Genomic DNA, 23,646 nt, shown 5'->3' on the forward strand with positions numbered 1-23,646 from the left:
ACTAACTGGAAAAATGCTCAGCTAAATGGCAGAGTGTTGTCACCAATGAACAGACTTGTCACCCACAGCTGTGTCTGTGTGGCAAGGTGCACAGGTAACTTCTGAAAACTGTCATGCACTTGCATTTGAAAAACCTAAGCCACTTTTTTCTTTTCCTCTGTTCTAACATTCTCTTACCACCACCTTCTTTATTTACACACCTACATGAATCTCCACCTAACCTGCCATTACAACAAGGGCTGGACATAAACAGGAGAAAAAGTGATGGACACTTTGACCACCTGCAACAATTGTTATTTTGACTGAAAGGAGTGGACACATTAATAAAATGGAATTACAACTCAAGAATCAGGTGTGTCAACGTTGTGCTATCAAATAATGAAAACTTATAAAGGAAATCAGGATGATCTATATTTTTAACCTTTATATTAATGATGGAAATAGTTCTATATAAACTGTTGTTGATATACTGTGTTTAACAGTGAAATTTTATTGATATTGAAAAACCCAAACTTTACCTAATGGAGCCAAAATTCAAGTAAATTAGAATGCAAGGATGTAGACTTGACGTTTAATGTGTGAAAAACTTCATTACCTTACAGCTTAAAAGCTTATGTGAAAGTCACAGGCTTTTCCAGAGTACCTTTATGCTACACAACTTGTGTTTGCTGCTTGTAAAAAAGTGTCCTGATAGAACTGAGCCTCCTTGCAGCAACAGAAAACTTTAATCATCTAGAATTTCAGACTGTTCACAGCTACAAACCTGGAGTTCCAATGAGATGTGACTAATAGATTTGGATCACCCGAGTCCAAATACACAGCTGTGGTGCAAAAGATACTGTGTGCCCTAGAAAGAAACTTTTCTGTGCTGAAAATCAGTAAGAAATCTCTGCCTAAGATGGTTTTATTTTGATTAACGGGTTGAGATCTGGGATCACTTTTTTTTCCTTTGGACAGCTGAGGCTTTCCTGTGATTGGAAAGCCAATGTACGTTTGCAAATGCAGATCTGAGACATACAGTACATTTTCAAGTAAAATTATCACATTGCATCCATTTTCAACTCTGATAAACTACTGAACATTTCAAAGCTGCTGAATGACACTAAAAACAGCAACACACTAACACAGGAAGGTTAATTCTGAAGCAGAGTACACAGAATTTAGTAACTGTGGTGACTACAGATGTCACACTTGGAACAAACTGAAAATTCTGCATAATTTGTGTTTATGCATACACATTTTTTCACTCTATTTTAAATATAAGGTAATAAGATATTACCACATCTGTTTTGGAGACACACTCTTGCAAGTTCTGAATGACAGTCTGCTTAAGGTAACTCTTCATCTTTTGCTGCTTGTAAAGACGCACTTTTTCCAGCAAAACACCAAATGTATCAGAATTCACAGGAAATCGAGAAACTTGAGCTTGCATTGCTAAAAGCAGGAAAACACCATCTGAAGACTTATCTTGAAACATCCTATTTGACTTGACAAAATCACTGTGAAGAGCACATCAGTTTCCAAAGCCATGCTATTATTTGAAATTACATAACTATATCTATTTTTAGCAGAAAACATATACAGAAGTGTACAATGAAAAAAACTCTACAATTATTTAACAACTTCAGCCTTCAAATATAAAGAAGAATTCTGTAAATTGTGACTAGATACATTAAATGTGATAATGAAACACATATTTAGGTACTAGGTACTTACCCACTGGCTGAGTGGGTTTTCCTTTTTGCTGTGCAGTATTTACTATTGGCTTCTTAATCAATGAACTGTACAAATTTGATCTATAGAAAGTAGAAAACTGCTGAGTAGATTATTTAACTGTTCAGCCTTGTTTACAATAAGCAAGTTTATCAGATGTGTGATTATTATGCTCTAATGTGCTCACAAAAACCCTAAAGATGCAGTATTTACCCCCATCTTAACAGTTAAAAAACTACCAAATCTCATCGGAACAAACTAAGAGCTCTAAGGAAAGTTCTTTCATTGCCATTTACCCAGTAAGGTTGATTTGCACTTGGTTTAAGACTCTTCCCAGCTGGTGAAGGCACTCAGTCACCTGCTATAGCTCACTTGATGAGTAGTCACCAATTAGGTTGCACTAATGACATCATCTGTGGGTTTAAAAAGCTAAACAGGCCCCCCCCCGCCCCCCCAGTGTCTTCAAGAACATAAGAACTAAGAGCTGGAAATGATTAACAGAATTTAGGAGATAAGCAAGAAGGGCCCAAAACCTTCCAAGTGACCCCTGGAGATTAAGAAGATAATTAGGGAAATCAGAAGTAGAAAAAAAGGTTCATCTTTGAGCTGCATGCAGCTTTATTTATATATTAATTTGTTCACTATCCTAAAATTCAAGTCCAGCAAAAGGAGAAATAAAAGGCAATTAACAACCAAAAGAGTGATTATTTACAGGTAAAAAAAAGATGGTATTTGTAACAAACTCAAATTATGAAATTTCATACCTGTCTTCTGAATGCTGGAGAATAATTATGTAGAAATTGGTTGACAATTCATCTATTATATTAAAATGTTCAACAGGAATACAAAGATTTCTCCATGCCTGTACAATAGTTCAAAAACAGTATTATTTGAAGAGATTTCATAAATCCCAATCTCAGTTCTTTCATCAGAAAACTAGTAAGAATTCTAAGAAAGACAGTGCTAATATTAAAAAAAACAACAGCAAAACCCCAAACATTCAGCAGATATTTCAGGACAGGAGGGTCTGTCCAAACAAGAGGAAACACCTTTTCTGTGTGAGGGTGATTGAGCACTAGAACAGGTTGTCCAGGGAGGCTGTGGAGTCTCCATCCTTGGAGACATTCAGAAGCCATCTGGACATGGTTCTGGGCAACTGGCTCTAGGTGGTCCTGCTTAAGCAGACAGGTGGGACAAGATGACCTTCAGAGATCTTTTCTAACCTCAACCATTTTGTGACTGTGCAATTTTTATGCAGTGCAGAAGAACTTACACATATTATTTAAAACAAATTACAAATACTGTAACTTATTCCAATCTTCATAACGACATGACTCTTTTGGCCACTGCAAAACTATCTATGAAGTTAAAATGTTATCAAATCCTAGCAGAGTATTAGCAAAGGAAGGGAGCAGGATACATTTCTCTCAAACAATACAACTGGATGCTGTCCAGACAGTGACAGGAGTCTTCTGTTGTAGGGATCTTCTGCAGTGCCATCTTCAGCTGCACTGGGCAAGACGCACATGGAATCAGTGATTTAAGTGCACAGTTAACACAACTTTGACATCCAGCTATACCAAATTGTAACTGCAAGAAAATCCGGAATTGCATCCTTAAAATCTCACTGCTGAGTGGAATAGCTCATGCCACACCCATAAACAAGCATGAAAAATGACGGGACATACCATATTAATCAAAATATATTTCAATTAATGACCATGTCAACTCATGACTCAAATAAGAAAAAAAGGAAGCTTAATAGAGTTTAAAGAAAGCAGGTGAAAATTAATTCCAGAAATAACTGAAACAATATGTATCTCTGTGTGGATGTATGTTGAATACTTCTGTATGTGTCTCTCTGTATACTCATATAGCATAAATATGAATCCATAATAAGCAGCACATCTCCAAAAGTTACCACTGAAGTAGCAGCCAGTTGCTGTTCCACATTTTTTAGAAGATCACTTGTGCTTCTGTTCTGTTTTAAATGATTCTGAAGATGCAGTAGTGCTGCCAGCTGAGAGCTGCTGGTGTCAGATGTAACTGTTAGAAGGACTCTCTTCATCATCAGAGATGCTGAACAGCTCTGCAAAATTTTTATATATTTTTATTTTCCCTCTTAAAAATACTATATAAATACACATACTCAGTATTTGTTCTAACTTATATTTATGCTAAAGAAAACGTCCTTTGTTTGAAAGGTGACAGATTAGCAAAAGCCAGTCTACTATTTGAGTTTACAATCTAATGTAAACAGTCTGGTAATAATTTACTAAGATCTCTTGAACATGAATAGCTAGAATTTACTCGACTGTATCATCTATGCTTCTGCATTTGGTCATCTAAGATCTACACGGAAAGGTAAATGCCTGTGTTCTGAACTTAGCCTTTCATACAAGCTGAGTCCTTTCTGTGCAGCCATCACACCACACAATTTAACAGACTTCCTACAAAGCAGTATGAAGGGTAAGATTTTATATCTTTTCCTTTCAGCAAACATACTAATCCTGTACTTTGAACCAATGACTGCTAAAAGCTAAAGCATCTCATTGTTTTTCTTTTAATGCAGCTGTCACATTTTTAAAAAAGCAATTTGGGTTGACCTAATAAAAAAATACAAAGGGATTGTTAATATTGACACGCAGTGACATTTTAAGCTTTTTTTTTTTTTTCATACAAACTCTTCTGGCCAGGATAGTAATTGAATTAGCAGAATTTTTTGCCCAGCAAAAGACATAGAATCATAAAACTATTCAGGCTGGAAAAGCCCCTTGGGATCACCGAGTCCAACCATCATCCCTGCTCTACAAAGTTCTCCCCTTAACCATCTCCACCAACACCACATCCAAACAACCCTTAAACACACCCAGGGATGGTGACTCAACCACCTCCCTGGGCAGCCTGTTCCAGTGTCTAACCACTCTTTCTGTGAAAAAGTTTTTCCTAATGTCCAGTTTGACACTGCCCTGTTGCAACTTGAAGCCATTCCCTCTTGTTCTGTCACTAATTAACTGTGAGAAGAGACCAGCACCAACCTCTCTGCAATGTTGTAGAGATTGATGAGGTCTCCCCTCAGCTTCCTCTTCCTCAGACTAAACATTCCCAGCTCCTTCAAGTGTTCTTCATCAGATTTATTCTCTAGGCCCCTCACCAGCTTCGTTGCCCTCCTCTGTCCTCGCTCCGGAACCTCGATATCTCTCTTGAATTGAGGTGCCCAAAACTGGACACAACACTCCAGGTGTGGCCTCACCAGTGCTGAGTACAGGGGGACAATCACCCCTCTACTTCTGCTGGTCACACTATTTCTAATACAGGCCAGGATGCCATTGGCTTTCTTGCCCCCCTGGGAACACTGCTGGCTCATGTTCAGCTGCTTGTCAATTAGAACCCCTATTACATAACTACTGATGGTTTCGGTGCCTTGATACACATTCTAATTAACTGCTCACTAACAAGTATCTAATTAACTGCTCACTAACAAGTGTGACAGCAAACCATAAATAACACGGTGTCCTGCAGGAGTACAGGAACAAAGCACTGAGCCATGAACCCAGCATTAGCTGTTTTCTGATATATCAAAAGACCTGCCCAGTCCATTACACAGATGGGTGGAGATATTTCCAAACCCAAGTGCTGACACAGAGGCAGGTCCTTGCTGTCTGTCACAACCTCCGTGCTTGCCTGGATGTGCAGGATGGAGTTAGGATCAGGTATACTTCTGTACAATGGAGATGACAGGACTATTTATTATTTGTTCCTGATGTAGGGAAGAGAAGCCTTCCATCTTCTCTGGGATGAAAGCACATTCTCACAGGAGTGACTCACACACCTTTGAGCTATCGATGGGACCACACTGGGTTGGTGTTGATTTGACAAACTGAATGTAAACCCCTCCCATCTACCTCAAACAATAAATGAACAAATCCAGAGAAAGATTTAAAAAAAAATATTTGCTAGGGAAGAGTGATACTGTATTTTGTGGTAATTTCTTATCTTAGCTAATCACATTAATTTATTCATATTAAAATCTTTCCATGTGTGCAACAACCCATGAAAACACCAAGTCAGTCACAACAGACACTAGAATTGTTTAAAAGCCACAGATCAAACATTTTCAACTCAGCAAACACATCACATACTTGACTGCCTGTCTTACCTGCTAATTTCTGTACGTATCCAAACACTTGTGTTCTATATGACCACATTTAGGCTATATGAATAGTCATTTTTTCCTATGTAACTTAAAACACCCTTTCTACACCAGAAAGCAGCTGAATACACTGGCTGCATTACCTGATGAAGAGCCAAAAACTGGCTTGTTGAACCTGGGTCAAACTGCTGGAAGCATTCAACCATTTCCAAGCTTGCAGACGCCAGCACCTCAGTCATGCTGTGAGTGAAAGCCAGGCCCAAACACTGCAGGAGAGCTTCACTGGCTTGAGAAAGGTATTTCTGAGCCAACCTATGTTCCTTCTGGATAATAAAAAGGTTTATATTACATATGTATTAGCATTAAACATTTGTTACATGTATATGAAAAAATATTGCTCTTTCATTACTAATTTTAATGCTTTTTCTCCTCTTTAAGGCATTTCCTTACTGTACGATGAAAATATGCAAACAGAGATTAATTATTTAGCAGACACCAACATCTGTTACACATTAAAAAATGTTTTGATAAGATACTGTCTTTACTATAAAAAGTGTAGCACAACAGTATTTACATTCCAGGCAATAAGAGGCATTTTGAAAAAAGGAATTTTCTGCCAATTCTCAGTAGTTTTTATTGACAGTTAACTATATTTAATACAAATAAATACACAAATCTCTTATATCAGGTATTTACTGATTATAGTAGCAAGACTGTACATTCCTAATTCCTAGCGTGTTTTGAACTGCAGTAGTTAACAGAGAACAGCTCACCATACAAAACAACTTAAATTTTCTAAGAATTTTACAAATATTCTGTGACAGAAGTAACTTTTCTTTGTTCCCAGTCTGCAAAATGTTATGGTCCCTGCTGCTAGTTCATCTTGTCTTGCCTGCTTCATGGTCAATCACTGGGAAGCCACTGAAGGAGAAATTATTTCTTTCTCAGAGCAACTGGGAAAGCTCCATCAGGAGCTTCCACTGGATGTGTTGAAGGCCAAGACAGATACACAGCAGAGCAGTGATGGAAAGCAGTTTTTTGGGGGGTGTCCTGGAGATCTTTTCCTTTTTTAAGGTCAAATTTGTTACAAACATTTTTATTATTAGTTCAAACAGAACTGACATGGTAAGGTGACTGTTAGATTTAGAAAGAGAACATTCAAATTCTAGTGCAGGCACAAATGCTGAGGTACCTTTAACTCCTGTATTTTCTTCCTATTCTTCTCATATTGACATTCATCAGCTGGCAAACTGCTGCCTGTTGCTTCCTGTTCACTGCATTCTGCTGAAGTCAGGGAACTTTCTGCAATGTCTGATTTAGTTTCTTCCTACTCATCACAGTATAGAAATAAAATAATTAGTCGTTCCTTTAAGCATGACTGGCTTGATTTCTTTTGTGAAAGTCTAGGTGGAAATGGAACTCATCTTAAAAGAAATCATCTCACTATATGAATCCCTTCAGGGTGAGAGATTTAGCAACATTATCAGGCATCACAATTTCTTAATATGTGATGATGACAATCATAAAATGTGTGGGGTTGGAAGAGACCTTTAAAGGTCATCTAGTCCAGCCACCCATGCAGTGCACAAGGACTTTGACTAGAACAGGTTGCTCAGTGACTAAAAAGAAAATAAAAAGGTCCCCTATACAATCTTCAAGATTTTTCTTTTCTGATATTTGTCCTCATTTCATTTCTTCTGAACACCTTAATTGAAGACTCAACCAACTTTCCTTTTCTTACATGGCATTTTTGAGATTGAAGCCAACCTACCCTGGCTGCTTAGCATTCAAGGAATTTTTTTTCTCTTTTGAAAATAGGATAATTAGCATAAATCAGGAATGAATAAAAACATTATCTGCATGAGAAAGATATGTAGGCAGAAGCATTTTTAAAAAATTACTTGGTTCAGTATACATTTTTAGTATGGCCTGCATGGAATATGCAAACCTAGCTCTAACTGAAGAGCAGCACGATCTGGGCAGACAGAGAAAAACAATTGTGGCAGACAAACCACACACAGGAAGGAACTTAAATGCATAGAACAATCCATACCACATCATCTGGCCTCCAGTAAATGTCTGAATGTACTGGATCTGTGTTACTGGCAAGTAAACGAAGAGTTTTTCCAGTGAGATGCAGGCATTTGGATTTCATGTCAGGACAGCCCCAACAAAGACTCTGTAGGCTTGCTAACTGAGCCAGGGCGACGTGACCCACGGATAATTCCATACACCTCCAAGCCTGGGAAAATACAGATTTTTCATCGTCATTTACTGATCTGTATCCACACATACAGAAAAACACTTTTTAAAGAAAAGGTAACATATATATTTATACGCTAAGACATTTGTTAAATATGATTGTGCTTTCACCTACAAATGGCCTCTCTTTGGCAGGTATACAAATGTGTTACCTACTGATTAAAAACAAGTACACTGTGACATCCATCAGCAAACAATGCCCAGTGCTGAGGAAAACATGGGATAAGGAGGGGCTAACATGGAAAACGGTGGGGATACTGAGCTCTCCTGTGGCACTATTTCCTATTGTCATTGTCAGGGACAGAATTACTGCTCTGTTCTGGTGGGGACTGGCTTATGTTTTCACTCATCAGCTTTGTTAGGCAGCTCTGCTCAAAACTAACTGTTCTGAAAAGAAGAGACAATAATGCAAAAAAGCCCCAAATCAATTATAAAGCTTCAGGTAATTTCTCTGATAATCTTAATAGTTTTGAAGTCTCTGCATTTGAGAAACAAAGTCTTCCTGAGAAAACAAAACCAAAATACCCCCACACAAGCCACTCCCATGATAAAAAAACACTTTGACTTTCTTTGCTGCAAAATTACATTAATGGTGTGGAGACCCATTTCCTCAGTAGTGGAAGAAGTTCTGCTATGGAAAACATTACTGGAAAACTTCCTTATTGCTTTTATATGCAAACCGTAGGACTAAATATTTTGTATTACCTGTTCTGTTGCATCATCTTCCATCATTCTCCTGATTAATGTCTCCACAATTTCATGAGGTGATGCTTCTCTCACTTTTTTAAGCTTTTTCTCAGTAATAACAAGATTAAATATATCCAAAAGAATTTCTACAAGATTTATTTTCCTGTTAGCTAATTGCCGCATTATCGGAATACTAATATTTGTAGTCTGAAATACATAAGAAAGTAGAAGTCTAATTTAAAACCATTTTTGCAAATTTACCTGACAGGAAAACAGAATTTTGAATTTCTTCTAACTAAAGAAGCAAACACTTTAATATCACCTCAATATATATTACAAAGCAAATTAAAGTAGGTGCATAGAAAAAGAGCAGCTGGATTTTTGCTTTTCATGTTTTGTGTACCTGGTACAAAATATTTACTTCCAAGGAGTTACAAGTGTGTACCTAAAACCAGAATTTTAATATTAATGGTTGTGGCTGCTGCAGAAAAATGCTTGCTCTTTCAAAAAGGCAAAGCAGAAAAGAAAGCTGGATGGTAGAGCACAGTAATAGTACATATCAGCAAAGTAGGCTGCAGGCTTTCATTTGCCAAAACCCATTATTTTGAAGACAGGCTTGCTTTATTTACATAATGTTCAGTGTAGTTTCTTTATTACCCCGATAAATAAACACTTTATTGAAGAATTTTAAACTTGTGAGGTATTTAGAGAACTGAGAGTAACTCCAAGTTTAGACTTTTCCTTTTGTAGCTAATAGATAAATTTTAGAATGAAATAAAGTCAACAAAGACCAAACAAATCCTCTCATTTCTGCTTCCTTTCTTCCCTTTTTAAACTGTAAATTTTTTTGGCATGCAAAGTTTCCTTCTACATTAAAACGATGCCTATCATTACATGAAGAGAATCTCATTTGGAGCTTCCAGGAATCACCCATGAATGGGTGAACAATACAACTAAATTAGATTTATTTTCCATAAGCACAAATAACCCATATATATCCATACCTCATTAACTGCAAATAAGCTACAAACAGTATGAAACACCTCCTCTGATTTGGATACTGCCCTCTGAGCCAAGTTATAAGCCTCTAGGTAGTGATTATGTTTTTCTTCTTCATTTCTTTCCTGCTTGGCAATCATCCTGAAAAAATCCGCATAAACGCAAAGGAACAAACGTAGGAAAGTATTTTTACGGCATTAAGACTATCAACATTCATAATAAAATAATCATATTATATAGTATATTAATTGATTAAATAGATGGAGTAAATAGATCCATTTTATACAAGTATTTTCTAAATGTTTAATAGCAAAATTCAACATCCATACATTAATTTTCCACCTTGGAACTGTACTTCTGCAACCCAAGGAGATGCCAAGACAGCAAGAGAAAGGCAGATCATATTCTAGAGTGTGTATTCACCAGGAACACGATGGCAGAACAGCCAAGTACAAAACTTATCTCAGTCGTTTTAAGGGGACATCTGGAAAAAGGTGGAATCAAGGTACACCATGTTCTGCACTCCTGCTATTAGAGCAATTTCTGGAGAACCACTTCAACAGTAAGAATTGGACAAGCCTATAAATACTTCAGAATGTTTGCTGTGGCTGCCAAAATGCCTTTACAAATAGGAAGACAAAAATCTGACTTAGAGATCTTGATACTTTGACCTCAAAACCAGTACAAAAATCACTAGTAAATGTAAGATTTACTCTGCTTTTAGTGAAAAGAATTTTTGATTCTACAGTATTTTTGTGAATAAAGAATGTATCAAGAATGCAAATACACATGTAACACGAAGACATAAAACCAAATAATATTCTCTGTTCCTACCCATCTTTCTTTAGACTATAAATATGCACACAATACACTTCATGGACTATTTCAATAAATTTTTTCACCAGAAATATAATCTTACCTCTGAATATTTGCATATTCTAGCAGTATCTCAGCGCTGCTGTTTTTATGCCCATAATGAAATAAGTCCTTCTCACTTTGAGCTGATTTATTGCAAGATTCCTGTAGTGTATGTGGCACCTGACATGGCCCAGCATTAACTGCCATACAATCTTGCACAAAATGTATCTGAATAAGTGTTTTCCTAGGAATACAAGTTAAGATAGTCAGAAAGTACAGGCGGTGTTCGATAACTGACATCAGTAGTTGAACTGAGGAAACTATTAGTCTTGCCTCTCTCATCCACAAGTTTCACATTTCTGGAAATAGAAGGAAGTGTGTTATATATTTTTCTCCTTTTACCAACACATTTTAAGCTCTCTGTATAGTTTCACCATAATAAGACTTCTTGGATCATGGTGAGGAGAGAAGAAAGTCAATAGCGCAGACTACAATAGTGTTGTGGGAATATCTGTGCTCCAACAGAGACCTCCGTACAGGCAAATGTATCTTGCTCCTTTGGGCCATCTCCACCACAAACTACCCAAAAGAGGTTGTGGTATCTTGACTAGCTTACCAGATTAAGAGGTAGCAGGGCCACGTACAAGAATGAAGAAACTGGAAATGAAATTTCAATTAACAAAAACCCACCATAAATTACTTATTTATCCACAAAATTCACCATACCAACATAAATGGTAAAAATCACTATATATTTGCAATGTAATTGCAAAATAGAGGCTGGACATATTGTAATGAAAGGACAGTTACCTGGCTTCAAGGGATGAAATTATAAAATCCAACTCTGATTGTCTGTTAGGTGTCTTCAGTAAAGCAGATCTGAGCACGTTCACAGTGTGCTCTACTACCTCACAAGCCTGCAGGTAACATCAAACATTTCAAAATTTTATTTCAAATGTCTGTGTATCACATAAAACATTCATTTAGAAAGCTGAAATTTTGAGCACAACATGTTATTTCCCCAAAATGACTGATTCTCAACAACTGTATGTAAGCCTGGAAAGTATGAGTTATTATCATATTGAGGTATTTTATATGATCAAGTGAATGGAGCACATACCCACAGGGAGAAAACATGGAGCTGGACTCATTTTAGAGGTACACAGCAGAAGAACAAGGGACAACAGACCTCATCTACAGATTTATCCTTATAAAAAAAATTGCTGCTGCAATAATGTTGAACAGGTGCAGGTAAAAAAACAACAAAGCACCTCACACTGTAATTAATAGCTATAGTGGTTAAACCTTAGTAAATACTCTCACTGGTAACCAGGTATTTTGTCCTTCAACTATTATGAGTTCTCCCCTTTTAAAAATAATTCCTCTATACAAAACAGACTCCTACAGATTATAAAAAAGGAGGATCATCACAGACACAACAAGATTATATCTATACTGAAACTCATGAAAGTTAAGGGTTGAACAGAAAATGGGTATTTTAATATTAAGGGTCAAATACGAAAAGGTTTTTAATAAATACATACATTTTATTTCTAGCATTATTTTTCAGAACTGAGAAATTGTTTGGAATGTGTAATTAACATTTTTTGAATGTACAACAGACCAAACACCACTAACTGCATTTCATGCCTATTTTTGCTTTTATTGAAATGCAAAGGCTGTAATAACATGTAATAAGATCTTTCTTCACTGAAAGAGAGGCATCACTGCTGCAAAAAGCCCCCGCCAACAGGGAAGAACTTCCTTACCATGCTCTGTTTTCCTTCCCCCTCTTCCTCTAGAATTGCTTCCGTTAGAGCAAGAGTACTGTTGTACCAAAATTGTTCATTTCCTCCTAGAAGTTGTGCTTTCTCTAGGAGCAGTTTGGCTTGACCATGGTTTCTCTCCAGGTTAGCCAGTACAGCAAGTAAGTACAAGCACCTGGAGACATCATAACGGGACCCCAGCTCCTGCAAAGAAAGACACATGCCCTATATATAGAAGATCCACTACTGCTATTTGTATTCACTTCTATTTATATTTTTGATTAAACTTATGAACAGGCACAGAAATAAGCAAATAGAATTTCCTCAATTATCTGTAGAATTTCTCAGTTATCCCTTCCATTACTTGATTTTTTTTTCCAAGCACATGAAGTGTCTAATTCATAGCAAGAGCCTGAAATCTTTAAATACATTTTTTATTTCTTTATGTTCTCCTTCCTTCTTTCTAACCCACTAGTCACATAAGCTGTTTTTCTATTACTTAGTATGTACATATGTGCTTGCAGTTACTAGTATCTGCTGCAGAAATGAGGCGATGAGTTTTTTTTTGTGAACTGCAATCTAGACACGGAACTCCAGTAAATATACAATGCTACTTTATGCTAGTTACAGATTCACTAGTGGCACAGATGTAAGAGACATAGTGTACAGCACAGATCATAAACTAGCATACAAACATACAGGCAAAAAATTATATCATTAAAATTATTGTCCTCCCCAGTGCCCTTTGAACTTTCCTCAATGCACAATACTAAACTCATGCTTTTTAAGACACGTGTTATTAATGAATATATTATTAATTAATGCCATCCTGGGGTGCATGAAGAAGAATGTGGCCAGCAGGTGAAGGGAGGTTTTCCTCACCCTCTGCCCTGCCCTGGTGTGGCCACATCTGGAGAACTGTGTCCAGTTCTGGGCTCCCCAGCACTAGACAGACAAAATGCCTGGGAAGAGTCCCAAGAAGGGTTACGAGGGTGACAAGGGGACTGGAGCATCTCTCTTATGAGGAAAGGCTGAGAGAGCTGGGTCTGTTCAGCCTGGACAAGAGAAGACTTTGAGGGGATCTTATCAATGCTTATCAATATCTAAAGGGCTAGTGTCAAAAGGGTGGGGCCAGACTCTTTCCAGTGGTGCCCAGTGACAGGAGAGGGGGCAATGAGCAAAAACTGGAACACAGGAAGTGCCATCTGAACATGAGGAAGAACATCTTTACTGTGAGAATGACAGAGCCCCAGAACAGGCTGCCCAGAGAGGTTGTGGTCTCTCCTCTGGAGACATTTCACACCCACCTGATGCCATCCCATGCCACCTGCTCTGGGTGAACACGTGCTAGCAGGAGGGTTGGACTAGATGATCTCCAGAGGTCCCTTCCAATGCCCATTACTCTATTACTTTTTGATTATTCATATATTTAAAGTATTCATAATTAATGCTAAATATACGTAGGCAGATTTTACTGACATAAGAAAAATTATGTGGAATAATAGGATAACAATTACATTTTTTAAAAAAAGTAAAGGCTTTATTGTAGTAATTCTGTTTCAGTAACCTGTGTAACCAAGAAGTGAGCTATCATGGAGAATTTCTGTACTGTCAACCCTTGCTAATAATGAGATGATGTGCATTTGTTTGGTGAAATATACACATACTTATTTAATATAGGCCAGAATTATAATTAATACTTTAAGTGTCAGTGCTGTTTAACAAAACACAGCACCAAAACTGTAACAAAATTCAAAATAAGATGCCTGGACTTTCAAATTATCAAAACATTGAGAGAATGGAGCTAAATGCTCTCTCTCTCTTATGAGAAAAACTTGAAAATCCCTAACCTATTCTAACATACAAGGTTTGGATATATATACATCTCCCCAGGTCACTGCAAAGGAGACAGGGATGCTGACATTACTACAGTAGCTGAAATAATCCTCAGACAATTCTCATAAAGTTACACTTAAGTGCCATGTATTTAAATGTATGCCTTATGTATGTTGAAATTAGTTTTGCAATTTGATTATTATTATGAGGAATGACTGCATCAAAATGAACATTTTACCTACACATTTTATTAATTTTTCTCTTCCTTTTTTATTTCTGATGTACCTGAGTTGCAGCATGGGCCTCTGAAAGCAGAAGTCTTGCTGGCTGATACAAGCCCAGCTGAATTAGTACTTCAGCTTTTTCTATCCACAAGTGAGGGAAAGAAAGGGCACTCAGACCTTTTCCTGTTTCCACGTTTAACTCAAAAACCTGAGAGACAACAAAATATTACACTTTCACAAATTTCGACGTAAACTAGATGGAATACAAATTTTTATTAACTCTCATATTCAATTCCTGGTATATCCCACAGTCAGCTCCATTTTATAACTTTGAAATTCAACCTTGTACATGTTTACTGTGAGATTTGTGTTTGTCAACACTCAAAAGGTATTCAACTAATTAGTATATGCTATTATAACTAATATTAGAAAGATTAATTATTTAAGATCACAAAGACACGAATTGATTTCTGATAATAACTAAAACAATCAAATAGAAAAACTATTTGCAAGAGCTAAAAGAGGTGACTCTAGAAAGATCAGTAATGAGAAGAAAAAAAGAAAAGATATTTTAATGCACAACAATGGAAAAATACACAATCAGAGGATGGCTCCTATGGAGAAGATATAGCTATTCAAGAGAGCAAAGTGATATGATGAAAACAAGGACGGAACTGCCATAATAAAGAGGGAGTGGAGGCAAGGTTTAAGAATATCAGTAAGGCAATCACCTTACTAAAGGAGGGACAGAAAAGACAGCTGAAATATTTGTGTGCCTTTAAACACTGCACAAGAGGAGCAGAACAGCAGGCAGTGATGTAGCAGAGAGAGGAAGAGACCACGAGCCTACACAATGACTCTTTTGCTCCTTGGTCTCTTCCATTGATTTGCCTAAGTTCCAAATTCTACTCAGAAAACAAGTTTTACATTGTATGAATAGAGATTCTCTTCCTGTTGTTCCACACTACCAAGAACACACCAGGCAAACCCAGCCCACGTTCAGCTGGTGCCTGCCAGTTAAACTTAAGGAGAGCATTTCTATCTGAAGAATAAAATTATTTAAAAGCAAATCAGCAAGTATGTTAAAATACAATGAGAAGAGTAATTTATGACAGAAACTGGAGTAGAAACAAAAACCTTTTCAGTTGAAGTAAGGACATTCTCCTCCTCACTGCCATTTGGCTGTGCATTTTCAAAAAATGGTTTTCTTTCTTCTGTCTTAGTATGTACAGTCTTCTCTTTTTTCAGTGCAATTGCTTGCCTACACCTAGATCACCAGACAGAAAACGTGAATCCAAGTATATTAAATAGTATTTCATAACAAAGTTTTGGGTGGTTAGCCATCTTCACCATACACTCTGTGGACAGATACAAACCAACCCCATGCAGTATTTTAGGGCACAGCTAAGATACCAAATTGGTGTTAACAGATTATGTTTTAAAATAATTTTTCACCCAACACCACTTATCAACCTTAGGGAATAAATGCCATCTGAATAAAGGCTCTGTAGTGGAAATACATACATTGCTTGTTCTAATTCGCTGATGTGTGCTTCTCCAGCAGCTTTCTCGTGGTACAGAGATGCCTGAGTCAGTTTTAGGTCTGAACATATCAGAGCAATTCTATGGAATAAAAATAAGAAACAATCACAACATAAACACATTGTATATAAAGAGAATATATTCTATATTTGTCAATCCTCCCTTCTTATGTTTTGATTAATATTGGCAACAACAACACTTAACTTAAGAAGGTGGAAATGCAGTAGCTGAAACTACCAACTGACAGAGGCTGTGGAACAACAGGATGGTTTGGGTTGGAAGGCACATTCCGAAGATAACCCAGTCCAATTGGTGTCTGTCACTAGACCAGGTTGCTCAAAGCCCTTTCCCACCTGACCTTGCACACTTCCACTGAGGGGACACCCACCAGCATTCCCAGTCCATTCATCAAGGGCATGTCTCCGATTTAGTGGCAAAAGTACAAAAATATTTCTGATATGGTCTTACTGAACTCCATATGCCTGTGTGTACTAACCTGCTTTCCTGTACTGAGCAAAGAGTAATATATTTATGTAAAGTTATCTGATCATATAGAAGAATCAGGTCATAGATATAAGTAAAATACCATGAAATAAAAGCAAATCCTGAGGAGTCAACAGAAGAAATTGACTGGCAAAGCTTGGCTGCAAATAAACTTCCTACTAGTAAGTAATTTTTAGTCTTATAAGGCAGTAAGTCAGTAATCAATTAACAATCCAGATAAACACAAATACATATTCATGCACAAATACTTATCTGTTCTGTTATGTGGGATCAGTTTCAGACATTTAAACAATACACTGTGGCATTTCATAAACTACAGGGAATTAAGAAAACAATTACTGCTTATAACTTAATTATTAAGCAAACATTATGCAGTGTATTTCCAAAAAAAGCATAAGGAAATGTTTTAACTAAAACAGCAATACATTGCCACTGCATGTGTATTAAATATTTTAGAACAAAAACTTTAATAATTAATCACCATAAAAGTCATCTTATGATGATCACAAAGGCAAATTTCTATAGAAGAGTATGCTCTTATTGGGAATACTTATTTGGATTCTTGAGCTAAAGACAATACATTTTTGATGCAAGATGGGAGTCTTTCCAATACTTAAAAGATAATACTTTTTTGACTTTTTTTTTGGACTTCACCGCTTTCATCTGGGTGACAACAAGGCATCTTTCATACCTATGCTCATGGAGATCATGTTTAGTAACAGACACATTTAGTGCCTTTAATTCCACAAGAAAACCAATTCAACAAAGCTCTTTTAAACTGTATTAAAACGGAATGAAAATAAATAAAAAACGTAACAAGTATAAAACAAGAAGCCACAAAAAAGCCTTTTTACTATTTAAGGAAATATTAATGGATGGTCCACTCCATTCAGTTTCTCTTTTATTTAAAATAAATTAAGGATACAAACCGAAGGTGATAGAGATTAGACAGACTTCTACATTCCACAACTTCATTAGCAATAACTTCAGCTAGCTGAAAGATGGGAAGAATCAAGTGGGGGCAAAAAATCTTCTGCAGTTCTTTAGATAGAAGATCCAGAAAATACAAAGTGTAAGTCTGAAAATAATTTTAAAATTAAATCAGTATTATAATAATTTTGTAGAGAATAATTTTAAAATTAATTATTACATCTTCAGTTCCAAACTTTAGTAAAATAAAAATAATAAAAAATTAAACAAACTTTGAAGCTGAAAAAGCAACTAGGTATAAAGAAAGCCAGAAAATTTATTCTGCAAGTTAAGTTCATTTCAGAATGCAGAGGAACAGACTAACACTTTCTGAAGCATTAGCAAGAAAAACTAAAATGCAACAGAGTTCTCTGCTACTAATATTTTTCCCCTAATAATAAGTGCTCTGGAATTCTGAGAAGTGTACTTACAGGTTTTGGGAAATTATTCCAGTTAATGCCATGGCTATTTGTTGGCTGCTTAAAAGCCTCTCTGATTTCACTGGGACAGTCATAACGAGCCCATCCTTCCACATTTGCTGGTAAGGTAACTGTTGGTCCTCTCACAGAAGAAGCTTCAACCTGTAATAAAAAATACGGACACCTATGAGGCCAGATTAACACTCCTGTTTGTATTAAATTCATTATTAAAGCCTGGTGCCACCTTTGATCAGGGAGACTTGCCATACACATTCCCAGGAGGTTGCTGGACCTTCTCCTCTCCAGCAGGGACACCTGCCAGAGACATTAGTGCTCTAGAATTAAGACCCACCCAGGGACACCAGCTGTGGCCGGGCAAGGGTGAGAGGTATTAACTGTCTTTATTAGTGCACACAACAGTAAGGAATTGTTCGCTGTCAAGTTTTAACTTTTAAGATTCTAGAACTCTCTTAAAGTTAATAATTAATATTCTAAGCCTAGTATTACACTTGATAATAAGTTGCCAACATTTTAATGGTTAACACCTTTATTGTTTGACCTAACTACAAGTAGTATATTTTATTAAGACACCTTCTGCATTCTGACCTTAGCTTCTGTTCCAAACCCCCAATTTTCCTACAATTTGACTGTGTTTGTGCCTTCTAAAGGGTCAAGACCCTGGGGTCAGATGAGTAAATCTCACTTTAGTGCATGTAGCTCTTGTCTGTCACCCCATCCCATCCAGGACAGGAGGACACACACAACATGGGTGCAGGCAGGACACAGAGACTCCCAGGGAATCCTGCATGGATTACCAGGCTCTACATCTGCAACACTTAGCAAACAAGCACAGGGAAACATCTCTTACAAATAGATTATTGTTCTAATAGCACAAAAGGAGTTCTTACTTGTTTCTCTTTCTTTTTGTCTTTCTCTTTTTTAGGAACACTTTTTGACCCTGATTTCTTAGGAGCTGTAGGTTGTGAAGACTTTGATAATTCTTTTGCAATCGGTCCTGATGCTGACAACGATACCTAGATAGTAAAATAAAATTAGTTACCTATTTTCAATGTTCAGTATCAGTAACAGTATCAAATTTTAGTGATAATTATTATTGACTGTAAATCACTATCTACAGCTATTAAAAACTGTCACATGCCATACGTATTATTTTTAAGAGCTTTCTTCAGAAAACTAAAATTTCAGCTTCCTGTATGCTCACATCATTTGTCCAAGTATTTAAGATGATGATGACAATGCACTTAAGCAGCTGAGCTGTCAGGAGATCCCATCATCCCTGTGATAAACACTGCTGCTACTTTTTTAACCCATAGAGTTGCAATTTTTTTTTTTCCAACTGCTAGTCTAGATTGCTTCATCTTCTACATGGCAGAAATTAAATATCAAAGTAATCTGGAAGACTGCAAAGAGCCACTCTGTTGCTCTTCTAGATTAGTCTTCTGTAACACTCCTAATGAGTGTTATATAAAAAGCATTTCTAAGTATTTAAGCATATGAAAGCATCCATTGAAAACTTATCTGTGCATGCAATAGCAGAACTTCTGATCTTAAAATATAAAAAAACCAAACAACCAACAGATTAATTTGTGAATATATTTTGCTGGAGGGATCAAGAGTAGAACACAAAATATAAATAAAAAACAATGCTGGATGCTGCACAACTTGTGAAACTTGCAAATTAAAGGCAACACATCTTCAAAAAAGTCAGATGCAGCTGATCTGGCGTGGATTAGCCAGGTTTTATTATCTTCTACTGAGTTAGTTCTGGAGTCCTAAGACCTGAGAGCCTGCTTTAGAAAGGGACACTTGCAGTCAAGTCTGCTTTGCTTTGTGCTCCAAAGCAAGGTTAAGGAGTACCACAGCACTTTCATGCCTTTCATGTCACATGGTTATTCTTTTTCTGTTCAGCTGTAAACATGAGTGCTTAGAATGACTGCCATTGTCCTACAACTGGCAACAAGAGCTTCATTAACTCTTTAATTTTTCAATTTTTAGTAGTTTATTCCAACAGTAATACTCCTTTCAGGTATTTTTTCTCTAGTAAGATGCTCAGACAATCAGGTTCAGGGTGTTAAAAATTATGCTTGTGTAAAATCTGAATATATCAATATTCAATGTTTCTTTTTAAAATTCCTCTCTTCCATCATATGTTAAGAGTCTAACCTGCTTTCACAATGAAAACTTAATCATAATTACCACAGAAGTAACAAACTGCAGGCTTTTACCATGCATTGAAATAAAATTCTGCACAAGCTGTACTTTACCTATCTAGTTGATATGTCACATCTATAGCACTAGGACTGTTTCCACTAAGATTTATGGCATTACTATTATTAAGTATAGATTTGCTCCCTTTAAATATTGACTCATCTTTAATGTACAATTGTTTTTCTATTATTTTTGCTATGATTTACAATAGCCATTTAAATTAGGCATTCATACAAATGAGGAATGAAATAAATTTTCTTTGATTTGAAATGCTGTAACAAAAAGTTACTAGAGAATGACATGGGGTGAACACTGCCTTGCCTATACTTTTTCCTCAAAACTCAGCAAACAAATCAACATCTCAATTTGATTTAACTGTCACACAACTCCTTTCAGCCTAACAACAGCCCCTTTAGTTCAGCCTAAGGGAAGATCCACCTGTAACCACCATTCCTCAGAATTGTCAGCAAGGCCTTCAGCATATATTCTGCCACTACTGATTCTTCAACAAATTAAAAATACTAAAGTTTAGACTCTTTTGCATTAAATGTATGAAAGTACTCCACAGAAAAAAATAGGCCACCACTTTTATTCTTCATGCCTCTTCTCTGTTTTCCTGAGAGAAACAATTTTATCATTTAACCCTTAAACCTGAAAAAATATATTAACTATGCCACAAAATTGGAAATTCTAAACCACTAGTTAAAACACTAAACGAACAGCTGGCACCATACATACAAAAGACAGCTTGAAATACACTGGCCACATTGTCATACACTGTCATGTTACACAATCTCACCTGCCAGATCCGGAGGACACAAGCATGTGCCATCAAACAGTGCTGCTGGTGAAAAGGAGAACTATGACCAGAAATTACAGCCATTAAAGTCTGTGCTCTAAATAAAGCTTCCAGTTGTTTAATATTATTCAAATCTTCCAAATTAATTTGGGCCAAGGTATCCTTTGCTCCACTGTCTACCTTCAAATTTTCTGTGGGCAAAAAATTTGGTATAGTGTTTTTTTCTGTTAGAAAACACAAAGAATGCTCGCAGTGACAGTATGTTAAAAATCTATTCAAAATTTAAAACTTCTGAATTGAAAAATTAAAATATTTCTGGAAAACGACTCAAAGCCATAGAAATTCATCTGCTAAAGACATTCTTCTCATGGTGATGCAATGCTACTTGTACCATGTTTCAATGAATAATATAACAGTTATGTATATTTAATGATGCAAGTCTGACACAGAAATGAAATCCACAGCAAGCACACTTTAACTATGTCTTCTTGAAAGTAAATCTGTAATAAAGATGGTCTAACTTAATTACTTTAGCCACTTCAGTGCTACAGTCAAATAAAAACTCCTCTTGATCCTGATGCAATAGTTTGTCGTGACATGAGAGGTTTCAAAGGAGGGCCACAAAGATGATCACAGGGCTGGAGAACCTGTGCTATGAATAAAGTCTTTAGAAGTTTGAGTCTTCACCCAGGAGAAGAGATGGCTCGGGGGCACCTCACCACAGTTTTCCAGTACTTACAGGCAGCTACAAAGGGGACAGAGACTCTTCCTTCACAAGCAGCCACACGGAGGGGACAGGGGGCAATAGGTACAAGTTGCACCAGGAGAGGTTTCATCTTCATATAAGAAAGAATTTGTTTACAGTGAGAACAATCTACTAGGGGAACACCCTCCCCAGGGATGTGGTGCTGTCCCAATCACTGGCAGCTTTCAAGACACAACTGAGCAGGTTCCTTTTTGGTTTCCACTAAGTTCTGAAAAAACTCCCTTGAAACACAGGCTGTGTGAAACATCCAGTAATCATAAGCAACCACGTGAAACTGGGTGTTCATAAAGAACACGTACAAGTTTTAAATTGCCATAGAGCTTTAAAAATACCTAACATAATCACCAAGAGAAAAGTAACGACAGAACATTGCTACTGTGAGTTTAATCAAATGTGTGATACTACAGACCCTGAATGTAAACACCAGGAGTGCTTGTCTGATCTACCTGGGGCAGGTCTCCATGGCATGATACAGAATGCACAGATATATTTATGCCAGCTTTGAACAAACGACAGTGAATACTGGAAAAAGTCCAGCCAAGCTGGTGCTATTCTTTGTGCTGTAAATTAGAAGTGTCCCTTTATTTGCTGCTGAGAAATTCCTCTGAAGGATATGCACCTTTTACATACCTTCTTCTTGTGAAGACTGCATAGAAAACTTCATGTGCAGCAAGAGATCTACCACCCAGTTCAGCGGTTCAATAACATCCTTGAGGGGAAACTGGTTACAATATAACCACTCAGCAAATTCCAATAGATAATCAACTTTCTGCCATTCATTTTCTTGTTTCTATTGAAGTAACAAAAGAAGAGTTAATTTATATTTGCTGACGTAAACCACCAAAACTATATTCAAAAGTTCAATGTAGTCTTAAAAGAAGCAAAAAATAGTAATTTGACAGTGAGCAGTTTTATTGGCATCACATAATCAGAGTTACACTAAACTGAATTTAACACTGACTACCATTTACTCATTTCTCAAAACTTCTTGTAATTTGCTACTCTTAAACAGTTCTCTCAGACAAGAGCCAAATGAATTTTCAGTAGATACCAAGCTTCAAGCTTATACAGTTTTCCATCTGAAGAGCAACTCCAAGTTATAAAAAGGAATGGTCAAGAACACGGCCTTCCTATCCGTTCAGTTCTATAGTTCACAGAACTGGCAATCCCATGATTGGAAATACTTGTATCAGCATCTGAACATCCAATAAAAACTGACAAACCTGTAAAGCTGTGATTGCATTTTGAAAACAGCTCAACTGTCCAACAATACTTCTGGAGACTGATACCAAATGACGCCATATTCGTGACAAATAATCTTCACTTTCATCTTCAAATTTCTGAATGTCCATCCTAAAACTGCGTCCCAATCTTGCCTTTGTTGTAGCCATGTGTTTAAAAATCAGGCTAGAAAAAGGCCAAAAACATGGCAAATTACTTGCATCTGTACCTGTAAATCAACTTTGTGAGCAGACCAGACATGCTAGTTTTTATCAGTATAGTACAGAGATGAAAAGTTCATAAACCGACATAAGAAAAGGCATAAATCCTGTAACCCAAATAAGACTATGTAAACCATATAGTAGATAATTTAGTTTCCATTTAATGTAGATGTGTTTACAGATAGGAAAATTAACCTTTCTGCTACATAGCCACATTTCATGCACCTATTTCTTCGAAAAGATACTGCTTACAGCCAAGTGTTAAAAAATGAAATTTACAAACATTATTAATCTATTGCTAATAAGAAGCACTGCCAATGTGTTTCTTTTTTATCAGTCACAGCAGTGCTTTCTGCTACAAGAACTGACAGGCTGACAAAAAGTTGTCAAAATATTATTCCAATGGCAAAATAAAAAAAACCTCAGTTTTATACTTCTCAAGAATCAAGATGCTTATTTTAACAAAAATAAGTCAACC

The 23,646-nt window shown here is 36.6% G+C and overlaps 1 protein-coding gene across 1 annotated transcript in view; it reads right to left on the reverse strand.

Moving 5' to 3' along the window:
• Nucleotides 1–23,646, reverse strand: part of CFAP46 (cilia and flagella associated protein 46) — a 77,181-nt gene that overhangs the window by 11,821 nt on the left and 41,714 nt on the right. The window contains exons 28-47 of the mRNA XM_009997544.1: nt 22,950–23,133; nt 22,357–22,516; nt 20,961–21,151; nt 18,841–18,966; nt 18,204–18,230; nt 17,945–18,094; nt 17,474–17,622; nt 16,023–16,121; nt 15,636–15,765; nt 14,560–14,706; nt 12,442–12,642; nt 11,483–11,589; nt 9,820–9,955; nt 8,834–9,022; nt 7,920–8,108; nt 6,010–6,189; nt 3,635–3,802; nt 2,478–2,575; nt 1,717–1,796; nt 1,280–1,434 (exon numbers count right to left, since the gene is read on the reverse strand). Of these exons, the coding sequence (XP_009995846.1) occupies nt 1,280–1,434; nt 1,717–1,796; nt 2,478–2,575; nt 3,635–3,802; nt 6,010–6,189; nt 7,920–8,108; nt 8,834–9,022; nt 9,820–9,955; nt 11,483–11,589; nt 12,442–12,642; nt 14,560–14,706; nt 15,636–15,765; nt 16,023–16,121; nt 17,474–17,622; nt 17,945–18,094; nt 18,204–18,230; nt 18,841–18,966; nt 20,961–21,151; nt 22,357–22,516; nt 22,950–23,133 (2,866 nt within the window). The remainder of the gene's footprint in view (nt 1–1,279; nt 1,435–1,716; nt 1,797–2,477; nt 2,576–3,634; nt 3,803–6,009; nt 6,190–7,919; nt 8,109–8,833; nt 9,023–9,819; nt 9,956–11,482; nt 11,590–12,441; nt 12,643–14,559; nt 14,707–15,635; nt 15,766–16,022; nt 16,122–17,473; nt 17,623–17,944; nt 18,095–18,203; nt 18,231–18,840; nt 18,967–20,960; nt 21,152–22,356; nt 22,517–22,949; nt 23,134–23,646) is intronic.

This window comes from Chaetura pelagica, unplaced genomic scaffold (genome assembly GCF_000747805.2).
Source record: "Chaetura pelagica isolate M959 unplaced genomic scaffold, ChaPel_1.0 scaffold185, whole genome shotgun sequence".
Lineage (NCBI taxonomy): Eukaryota > Metazoa > Chordata > Aves > Apodiformes > Apodidae > Chaetura > Chaetura pelagica.